General features: G+C 35.3%; 1 protein-coding gene across 2 annotated transcripts in view; it reads left to right on the top strand.

Moving 5' to 3' along the window:
* The first annotated feature begins 253 nt into the window (after positions 1-253).
* Positions 254-12,162, top strand: part of CHRND (cholinergic receptor nicotinic delta subunit) — a 110,071-nt gene continuing 98,162 nt past the window's right edge. For both annotated transcript variants that reach the window (XM_053710292.1, XM_053710293.1), the window contains exons 1-3: positions 254-391; positions 556-710; positions 1,400-1,444. In XM_053710292.1, the coding sequence (XP_053566267.1) occupies positions 349-391; positions 556-710; positions 1,400-1,444 (243 nt within the window). In that variant the 5' untranslated portion in view covers positions 254-348. The remainder of the gene's footprint in view (positions 392-555; positions 711-1,399; positions 1,445-12,162) is intronic.

Below are 12,162 nucleotides of genomic sequence, written 5' to 3'. Positions count from 1 at the left end.
GCGTTGCGTGCTGTGAATAATGCCTTATGAATAAAAACGTTTAAACTCCCATTTCTATCCTCCCTGTAACTTCTGCTGCTCTCTGTAAGCTTTTTAAACCACAAATAACCTATATGTAAATATTCTGATATACTGTATAAGAACGTCACGCCTGTTTAATTGTGATATATCCACATGTCTGATAAGTAACCTCTCTTATTTCCTGTTGTTCTGCACCTGCTGCAGTCCATCTACATTCCAGGGTTGCATTTCTCTTCCATGCTGCTGTCCTTCATGTGAGCGGGTGGGGGTAGGAGATCAGTAGCTTGTGTGAGGTTATGCAGAGGGGCAGCAGTTCCGCTTGGCACTATGGCACAGATATGGACGCTTCTCTCACTTCTCTATATTTCAGGTAATGTTTATTACTGTATCTCTTTCAGTTTCTCTGTTAACCCCTTGTCTGCTACACACAGCTACAAGGAATTCTCTGTCATTTGTGTCAGCCCTGTCTGGCAACCAAAAGGTTAACCGGATCCCACTTTCTTCACCTTTCTTCTATATTATCTTATTTATCAGTCTGTATAGAAGCCCACACTATGAGTGATGAAGAACGTCTACTTAATCACCTATTTGTAGAGAAAGGATACAGAAAGGATTTGCGACCAGTGGAAAAGATAGATGATACAGTGGATGTATTTGTGGCTCTGACGCTCTCCAACCTCATCTCACTTGTACGTACATCTACCCCATAAGATATTAGAAAACAACTTACCTGACTGTACATTGTTAAAGGGATAGCAAGATAAAAATTAAACTTGCATGATTCAGATAAAGCATGTAATTTTACAACACTTTTAAATTCACTTCTATTTTCAAATGTGCTTTGTTCTCTTGGTATCCCTTGTTGAAAAAGAATATGCACATGTCCTACAATAGTGAGAGCTATCTTCTGATTGGTGCCTGCACACATTTGTCTCTTGTGATTGGCTAGCTAGATGTGTTCTGCTAGCTGCCATTAGTGCAATGCTGTTCCTTCAGCAAAGGATAACAAGAGAATGAAGCAAAAATGAAGCAAATTGGAAAGCTGTTTAAAATTGTATCTTCTATCCAAATCATGAAAAAAAATTTGGAGGTTTCCTGTCCCTTTAAAATCATCTTAGAGTTTCAAATTGTTTCAGATCCTTAAAGAAACATATAATTCAACACTTGTTATATTATGTGTTGAAAAGGTGCTGTGCTTAATTGAAAATATATAGAAAAAAATATCCAAAAGAAAAGATACCTATTTTTGTAGGATCAAATGAAGTGGATGTAATAATACATTACTAGGTATTTGACAGTCAGGCGATAACATTAGATATTATTTAGATGGAAGACAAATGCTGGTATATGTAATTAGTTCTTCATTGCTTTATTGCAGAAAGAAGCTGAGGAAACTCTCACAACTAATGTATGGGTAGAGCAAGTAAGTGATCCATTGTGTTAATGAAGTGGCTGCATTTTTAGAATTTTCTGTCCCTTTATCTGTTAATCTGAAAAGATGACTACAACTAAAACCAAGCTGAATGCAGATATACTATGAATATGACCAATAATTATATTATCATATATTTAAAATATACCAACATAATCCCCAGTGCTATGACAATAGTTATCTAGAGCTTCAGAGCAGTGTGTTCTGTATTTAAAAAACAAATGGCCTCTTTTTTAATCTTTTAGAAGAGTTCTTAGAACATGTTATTTAAAGTGAGATTGTACAATAAAAATTGTTTTCCCTTAATGTGTTTCCAATTACTTGTTATACCAGCAGCAGAGTATCAAATGTATTGGGAATTGCTCCATTACGTTTGTTTTTGTATATGAAATAACTGTTTCTGCTAATTGAACCATATCCCATTTAAATGGATAGACTATGCAGGGAGAGAAGACCTCCTTATCTTATTTTTTTCTTCATACACATTTCTGTGTACACAAAAGCCAATACTTAGAGTAACTGAAAATAGCATTTAGTACATATCGCTCCTATCACTACTGGGAGGATGATTGCAGCAGCTGCATCTTATTTGTATAGGTTTTTGAAAGAGAATACATCATTTATATTTTCAGAGCAGGTGGTGGTTTCAACAGGTAAAAAATGGCTATTTCAAATGACAAAATAAAGATAATAGAGTTATTTGTAAACTAAAGGGATAGAAAGGTTAACATTGAAATGTGAATGATGCATTCAAAACATGTTCAGACTTGACATGTTAACTTATTGCAAGACTGCCAAGAATTTTTGCTTGAAATGTACAACAAAAAAGTAATATCTGCTGAATTTTTAATAACTGCAATAACTTAAACACAACTACTGCAGTTATAGACTAAATGGCTGTAAAAGCTTCTCTTTTAGAGAAACAGCAGACTAGCATGGTTTTGCTATTGTTTTTGGCAATTAGAAAGCTTATTGCAGCTGCTTGCCACACTACTGAAATTCCCAGTAGTGAATGGCTTAATCAGGTAGCTTGTAAGGTTAATGTTAGCTTTAGTGTAGAGATTACCCTCACACCTGACACCTCCCACCCCATGATCCCTACCTGATCCCTCCCAAATAGCTCTCTTCCCTCCCTAACCCCCCACTGGTCACCATATATTAGGTACATGCAGACAGTCTGCCAGTATGCAATTTAGCAGTTTAGGTAGAGTTTTTTTGTTATTTATTTTTTATTTCTGAAATGTAGGGCACCCTCCTCACTCACCCACTTTCCTGACCGCCCAAACAACTCTCTAACCCTCCCATTTCATACTAGGTGCCACCATCTTAGGTACTGATAGCTGCTTGCCAGTACCTAGTTTGTAGTTTTTTTTTTATTATTTATTTAAAATAAAAAACATTTCTGTAGTGTAACGAAACCACCTCATCCCCTGCAACCAATTGCATGTAGGACCCACTTCCCTCACCACTTTCCGTAGTATAGGGAACCCACCCCTCCCCCTCCCTAACTAAACTTTTTTTTCTGTAGGTAGGGAACCCCCCTACTTTCTCATATTCCTCCTGCTATGCACTGGTTTTCCCCCCTCCCACACCACCCACGGCATCACCACAAGCTGATACAGACAGTGACTCAGAGTGTCACTGTCTGTATCGGCGGTCTGTCTTCATATAGTAAAGGGACATGATCAGCGCTCACTTACCATTATGAAGGCAGATGCCTTCTGCCCCTGGCTGCAGTCTTATCTGTCAAAGCTGACAGCTGGGACCATAAAATTAGGCAGAAGGTTTTACGTAGGTACTACGTCAACAAGGTAGGCTGAGCAAAGTACCATGGGACGTAGTACCTACGTCCAATAGGCACAAGGGGTTAAAACATTAAAAGAGTAATCACAACAAATTAACATTAAAAGGACATGAATTGTAATATAAAATGTTTAATTATGCATAGTATCCAACTACCCTCCCATACCCTCCCATAGACAGAAGACAATCAAAGATAGGGGCTTATTGCACTCACCCTCAACGTAATTCAGTAATTAGGCTAAAACTTAACCTTTAATAAATGCACACATAAAAATATGTTGGCTTCAGTTGCCAGGGGTGTCATAACAAAGATACTTTTAAAACAACTTGTACTAAACATTGAAAAAGGCCAGATTAACGGCCGAAACGCGTTTGTTTTAAAAGTATATTTGTTGTGACACCGCTGGCATCTGAAGCCGACATATCCTGTTATCGGCCAGGAAACAGGGGGGTGTTCCACAATTGTTATTAATGGTGATGGGTAGAAACTAGCAAGTAATCCCGCAGTTTCCTTTTTTTATGTGTGCATTTATTAAAGGTTAAGTTTTAGCTTAATTACTGAACTACGTTGAGGTTGAGTGCTATAAGCCCCTATCTTTGGTTCTCTTCTGTCTATGGGTGGGTAGTTGGATTCTATTATAGTGGGGTAGCACCGGATCCTTTGTTGATCTCATTCCTCTGTAATTTTTTAATCATAGTGCCAGTTTTTCAAAGTTTCTGTGCATTAATTATGCATAGTAAAATAAACATTTGCAATATATTTTCAATATAAATTTTGTCCCCTTTTCCTGTATTTTAAGTCTAAAAATTGTAAAATTTCAAGTTCTGATATATTGTTATGCACACTACAGACTTCAAAATTCTAACAGTTCTACATATCTGTCCCTAACTGGCTGTAGTGGGGGTGATAAGATAATGCAAAACAACATGTATTGTACCAACAAAAGGCAGTGTCTACTCAAGTAACAAGTCTATATAACCTCATCTAAATGAGGCAAGTTGTGAGTAAAATGTGGTTGGGGGAACACAATTGCAAAAGCAAGGTGTTAATGCATTTAAAACACTCAACTAGAATAGACTCAGACCTGAAGTGTTAGGGCCACAATAAAAGTATAACAAAACACATGTAGAACATTTTAATATAAAATATTACACTTTATTATATATATATATATATATATATATATATATATATATATATATATATATATATATATATATATATATATATATATATATATATATATATATATATATATATAAAATGTAAAATATATGTTTATTATTGAAATAAATGTATTAAAAAGTGTTTTAAAGGGATATACACATACATGCATATAAATATGTACATATACAGTATATACACATATATACAAACACACAGACAAACACACTTCTCATTACAACATGTTGTAACATACCATATAGCTTTAAAACAATGTTAACATTATTTTTTTTTTGTTTTTAGAATTGAAATACATGAAATAGCATTGATCTTCATTCCAAAGAAAATGTTTTATGTATTTATTTATACATACATACATATAAGTAATATATATATATATATATATATATGAGAAAAATATGGAGCTAAGATATATGTGGAATACCTATAACAAATGTTATAAACAATAGTCAGCCACTTAGGTCATATGAAAATTCAAAGGACAAAAATGTACAGGTAATAACCCTTTAGAACACAAGTCCCATCGTAATGAAGTGGTTAGTCCCATGAATATATGTAGAAAATGTCCCAAGTCTTATTGGATATAATTAATAAGAGGGCTTGACATGTCCCATTTGCATAGAGGGACGCAACAAGAGTCAGCGCAATTCAGTGGATGCGTTCAGCAAAAAAACGGAGCAGTTCCTCTCTAGGCCCTTGAGCACAGCGTGAGGACTGACACCAATACACTCACCCAGAAGAAAACAACTGACAATGGAAGGAAAGATAGAGGCTCCTCTCTCCGCCGGACCATGCCGTCTCGGCGTTCACAGCTGGGAGCAAATCACTTCTGGCTGTTGTGTCATACATCACGTGGTCTTCTGCCAAACCAATTGGTAGCCTTGTGTAGCCGTAGCTAATACTTCAATGCAGACAGGAACTTCCATTCACTGCACAATATTTCCAGCTTTAGGCATCTCCTCGCTTAGATAGCGGCAGCAAAGGTGGCAAGTACAGGTGGCTTCTGGACAACTCCACCAATAAAACGCTGACTGTAAAGTGCTTGTTAGATACCCCAATAGGTAAAATGCAATCGAGCCAGGGGTGGTATCAAATGTGGAAACTGCTGATAGAAGGTAGATACCCCATAATCCACCAGGTATAAATGAAATAAAGTAAAGAAAGTTCAGCAGTCAGCCAAGAGTGTATCAAAAAATCGTAGTGCTTTATTCCAGGATAAAACAGGACAAGTAGTAAAATTTCAGAACAAAGTCTGACCGGTTTCGGTCTCCCTGACCGTAATCATAGACTGATTCAAAACATGTGCAACATACATTTAAATAGCATGTATCTTATCCTAATTGGCTAAAAACAACAATCAGAAATTGTAACTCCTTATGTACTGACACCAATAAATCACACTTGCTGATTAAATATATATATAAATTTGTTATACCATATAAACAAAAAGTGATAGAGAGGACAATAATAGACCCTTTAAGCAAATATTATATCATTACATATAGATTATGCACAGATATGTTCAATTTATTTACAAACAGTATTTATAATGGAACACAGGAACTTAAAAAAATGGGAAGTAAAAGTATATGCAAGCAAATGTAGATATATAAATATATTCATGCTTATACTCAGTTAAAGCAAGAATATATACTGATGCAGAAAATGATACTCATCTGTATCTAATACCCTACAATAACAATAAGTCATATAGAAATATATGTAAAAATATATATTCATGGGACTAACCACTTCATTACGATGGGACTTGTGTTCTAAAGGGTTATTACCTGTACATTTTTGTCCTGTGAATTTTCATATGACCTAAGTGGCTGACTATTGTTTATAACATTTGTTATAGGTATTCCACATATATCTCAGCTCCATATTTTTCTCTTATCATTAACCCTACAGAGATATATATATATAGGAATGTTTATATGAGCCATTATTATTCTAGTTTAGTCATATTGTTTGACTTCTTTTTTTCTTTCCTAATAGGGGTGATTATATATATATATATATAGAGAGAGAGAGAGAGAGAGTGTACAATTATTTACTATTATCTATATTGATTACATTGATTGTATAAGTTTTGCTTTATCCAATTATATGCATTATAGTTTTGATTTTTAATCAACACTTGTTCAAGATTGTTTTCAATAGTTGGTGGATTTACTATTAAGACATATAAAATGGATAACACTCAGGATTTAGAAATTATGTATTCTTTTAATGACATCGATGAGGACAATTTAGACCTTTTAGAATTAGAAGATGTGCTTAATTGTGATTCCCCCAAAACGAAATTGGGTGACTTATTTCAAGATTATGAACATTTAAAATTAAAGGAACAGAAACTCAAATGGGATAAGTGGATATTATCTAAATATTTGTCTTTAAAAATGATCCCTAGAGGCCTCAGAATTAACAAGTTCCCAACATATGACATAAAAGATCAATCCTTTGTTGAAAGATGGAACAAAGCACTAACTGAGTGTTCCCTCACACTTATAACCCTACTTATTGAGTACAAAGACTATCTTTTAAATGATATCAAGGGTAAGATTGCACAATTAGAAACTGATATGAATAAATTCAATCAATGTGATATATTTTTCAAATTTGATAAAATTTTTAAAGAAACAATGGAGGAGTCCAAAAAATTAGTCATTCAGGTGAAACACAGTAAATTCCTGCGTGACCAGAAAGACTATTCACAGGGCTCAGTATATATCTGGCGACGTCGCCAGAGAAATAAGTCTTGGTACGATAAAGATGAATTAGAGGAACCTCAAACTAACAAGAAAAATAAAAGGAGGAGGTTTTTCAATAGGAGATATAAGAAAGCTAAATCAAACCCTACAAAAAAGTTACGTTTTCCACATCAGAAAGTGACAACACTGATGAGGAAAGGTTTGCCTCTAGCTTTGAGGGCACATCAGGAGAGGAGGGAGGCTCTGAATGTGATGATCAATGTACACTACCAACTGTTAACGTAAATAAGGGTATATTGAAGAACACTTCAACTTCAGGAACAAAACCTAAAGTGACTAGTAGTAATGTAATCATAGTGGAAAATGGTAATAAGAATAAAACCAATAAACAACACAATAAACCCACCACTGAGGGACAGGTTTTTCAAGGGGCCACAAAACAATTCCAGGGAGGAGGCAAATCAGTGATAGACAACACACAGGAAGTGGATAATAATACACTGAGGGGGAAACAATCGAAAACGAAGAAATACCAATAAATATGGTGATAAATTTATCAACATATTTGTTGTCTGATGTTGAGATTAAACTTCTAAATTATGGGTTGGGCTTTGTTCCTTCCAGAAAGTTTAACCTCTTTGAAACCATCTTAGACAAATTAGTTAGGGATTTAACCCTAAAAAGGTTTTTTCATGACTGCGATTACCAACAATGTGATGGCAACACTACCAATAAAGGCCCTGAAGTGGGAGGACAAAAATTAAATTTAAATTTTGTCGATGCCTGTGCCATCATTACACTTGAGGATCTCAGTCATGAAGGCTCTGTAGATCCTGGGACCAGCTATACATTGAATAAATCCAAACCTAAAAATAAATCGGATTTTTATCCTATACATGATAGGGGTAAACTCTTAGAAACATTCCATCAGAGAGTTTTAGAGGATCTTTCAATGTTGGCCGAACAAACAGATGACCATACTTATAATCTATCATTCAAGAAACGTGAGGCACTTGCTAATTTACAAAAGAATAGTGGGATAGTCATCAGGCAATCTGACAAGGGGGGGAGCGTGGTGGTCTTGGACAGGGTTGATTATCTTGCTGAAGCCACCAGACAATTGAATGACAGTGACACTTACTTTGTCCTGTCAGGAGATCCCACTGCCAGATTCAAAAAGGAATTATCCCATCTTCTTGACGAAATTGTGGAAGAGGGTTTGATGGATGGAGTAACAGCAGATCATCTTTTGGTTGATCAACCTGTGACTCCAATCTTCCATCATCTCCCGAAAGTCCATAAGAGCACTGAAAATGTTAAGGGGAGACCAATAGTTGCACAAATTGTGTCCTTATTGGAACCATTATCAAAATGGGTTGATCAGTTTTTACAGCCAATAATGAAATTAATACCTAGCTATGTGAGAGACACTACCCATGTCCTGCAACTATTGGAGAACATCAAATGGCAAAAAGGATTTAGTTGGTTGACTATAGATGTCACCTCCTTATATTCCTCAATCCCCCATCAACATGGCCTCACTGCAATTGACTACTATTTAAGGCTATATTCAGACCTTACGGATGAAAAACGATTGTTGTTCATCAAAGTAGTCAGATTCTTATTGGAACATAACTTTTTTGTGTTTCAAGATACCTATTACCTCCAGAGGCGTGGGACCGCTATGGGGGCCAAGTTTGCCCCCTCCTATGCCAACCTATTCATGGGTTGGTGGGAGCGGTCCCACATCTATGGAGGTAATATTGATCACATTGTATTCTATCAGCGATTCATTGATGACCTGCTAATCATCTGGTCATCTGATGAATCAGAAGCAAGTAGGTTTGTATCAAACATCAATATCAATGATGTAGGTCTAACATTTACTGCTGAATGGAACAGGGATAGGATTAATTTTTTAGATGTTACCTTGATTGGCGATGTGGGGAGTGAAAGAATTGTTTCCACTCTATACAGAAAGCCCATCTCAGGTAATAGTCTTTTACATGCCCATTCCAGTCATCCAAAGCATGTATTTAAAGGTATCGCTAAGAGCCAGTTCTTACGAGCAAAGCGAAATTGTTCCCTTGAAAGTGATTTTCTATCTGAAAGTAAACAACTTAGAAATAGAATGATTGATAGGGGTTATCCCAAACAAACAATCAATAGGCTTTCTTTGAGACCAAAGGAATAAAATGTGATTTTTTACTCACAACAAAGGAAAAACAGAATAAAATCAACCAAATAGATGACAGTAAACCTACATTTATTACCTCTTTTTCCAATCAATATGATGTGGTTTGCACCATACTTAAGAAAAATCTTCCTATTCTTATGGGAGATAAGTCCCTTAGACAGACAATAGATAAGGGTTGTATGTTTGTCCCTCGTAGAAATGTCACCTTGGGTAATATACTAGCACCAAGCATGCTGAGAAGTGACAAACTAGTGACCAGCTCCTGGTTACATCACAATGGGACATTTAAATGTGGTAGGAAAAATTGTGGCTCCTGTGATCATATTCGCAGTGGTGACACATTCCAATCTACTGTTACTGGACAAACTTTTCCAACTAAAGGATGCATAAATTGTAGAAGTACATACATCATCTATTTGGTGGAATGCAATCTTTGCCAGAAACAGTACCTAGAAAGAACCACTAGGGAAGTTGGTAAACGCATCAAAGAGCATTTGTCTTACATATCCAATAAGGTCACCTGTTCAGCACTGTCTAAACATTTCATTGAAATACATGGTCAGAATACCAAGACTTTGAGATGGCAAGCTATTGAACAAATTAGGAAACCCCCAAGGGGTGGAGATAAATTTCCAATTTTGTGCAAACAGGAGACTTATTGGATATTTAAGATGAAGAGCTTGTTACCTTTAGGTTTCAATTCTGAGTTCGACATCATCAATTATTGGCAAAGATGATCAAGCATTACCTAGGTATGCTTTATTACCTAGTTTTTTGGAGGTATAAAAACATCGTTCTATATTGCTTTATCTTAATGTATGTTTCGAGAGTAATATGTTGAATTAAATATGTGTCCAATGAATGGTAAGATGTTGCCATTAATATGATCTTATGTCTATCGAATTTTTTAGATATATTTTTACATATATTTTTATATGACTTATTGTTATTCTAGGGGATTAGATACAGATGAGTATCATTTTCTGCATCAGTATATATTCTTGCTTTAACTGAGTATAAGCATGAATATATATATATATATATATATATCTACATTTGCTTGCATATACTTTTACTTCCCATTTTTTTAAGTTCCTGTGTTCCATTATAAATACTGTTTGTAAATAAATTGAACATATCTGTGCATAATCTACATGTAATGATATAATATTTGCTTAAAGGGTCTATTATTGTCCTCTCTATCACTTTTTGTTTATATGGTATAACAAATTTATATATATATATTTAATCAACAAGTGTGATTTATTGGTGTCAGTACATAAGGAGTTAAAATTTCTGATTGTTGTTTTTAGCCAATTAGGATAAGATACATGCTATTTAAATGTATGTTGCACATGTTTTGAATCAGTCTATGATTACGGTCAGGGAGACCGAAACCGGTCAGACTTTGTTCTGAAATTTTACTGCTTGTCCTGTTGTTTTATCCTGGAATAAAGCACTACGATTTTTTGATACTCTCTTGGCTGACTTCTGAACTTTCTCTACTACTTTATTTCTTATATATATATATATATATATATATATATATATATATATATATATATATATATATATATATATATATATATATATATATATGTCATCAGAGTGAAGAATAATGCCTTTTCAAGTATTTCTTAGTTTATGGTCAAAGGGATTTAGTGTGGCTGCGCTATCCATTCTTCAGATGTTGGCTCACCTGAGGCTTTCACTTGAGCAAAAACCTTTTACTTTCAACTTGTAATAAGAGCAAAAGAATAGGAGAGCTATTGATTTAACTTGAGTGGTGTTATTGCTCAATAGCGCTAATATCTTTGCATTCCACTTGTAATCTAGACCATTTTGGCTATTGGTGTATTTAGTTTTTGTGCTGGTAGCTCCCACAGAACTCCTATCTCCACTCCTTATCTCAGTGACCTAGTCAAAGTTATTATGACTACTCCACCCACACATCTCATAGACTCAGCCAAAAATACAGTATAAAAGCCACCTACCCTAGAGAGCCTGTTTCTATTTGCCTTGCCCCTACCAGAGTCTCATTGACTGTTAATAAACATCAGATTTCAAACACATTTGAAACATTAGACACAAAAGCAGAGTATATCAATGTGTTTAAATAGCATGTGGCCCCACCCACAGGAAGTGACACAATTAGTAGTATCCATAGGAACCATCATAAACATGAAAGGTACATATAAAACAGTGTATCACATTTAAAATCATCAATAGTGAAATTGCATTTACATCAACAGTGAAATTGCATTGATATTCATGTGTAGTGCTATAATAGTGTTATCTTAGGGCGCAATGAGTGAATACGGAAAGGCAATAAGACCCATATCTTGATATAGTATGTGTTTGTTGCAGGTTAAGATGAGTGCTGCAGACTACTATAGGCATCCGGCCATATGTGATGTCATATATTAAACCTGGTTGACAGTTGCTATTTAAACATATTGTTTGACTCATATTTGGTCTGATGAAGGGGACGGTTGGTTCCCCAAAACGTCACTGCACAAAATAATTTTTTGATTGTTACAAGTCCAGAGAGTGCGGTTCCATAGCTTTGAAGTGAATATCTATGCTCCTGACACCCTGGCACATTATATATAAGGTGAGAGTGCAAATCCCTATGAACTTATTGTATTACGTCCTTTCTTTATTTGGCACCCACTATTGATTTGAGGACCCTACCTTCACAGCACACATCACTTCACCATCACTTATTTGGCAACAATGGATGAATATCTGGTGAATACAGAGGCACTACCCACTGACAATACAGAGGGCACTTTTACCTATACTG

Source organism: Bombina bombina, chromosome 4 (assembly GCF_027579735.1).
Source record: "Bombina bombina isolate aBomBom1 chromosome 4, aBomBom1.pri, whole genome shotgun sequence".
NCBI classification, from domain to species: Eukaryota; Metazoa; Chordata; class Amphibia; order Anura; family Bombinatoridae; genus Bombina; species Bombina bombina.
This window is presented reverse-complemented; position numbering and strand designations above follow the sequence as displayed.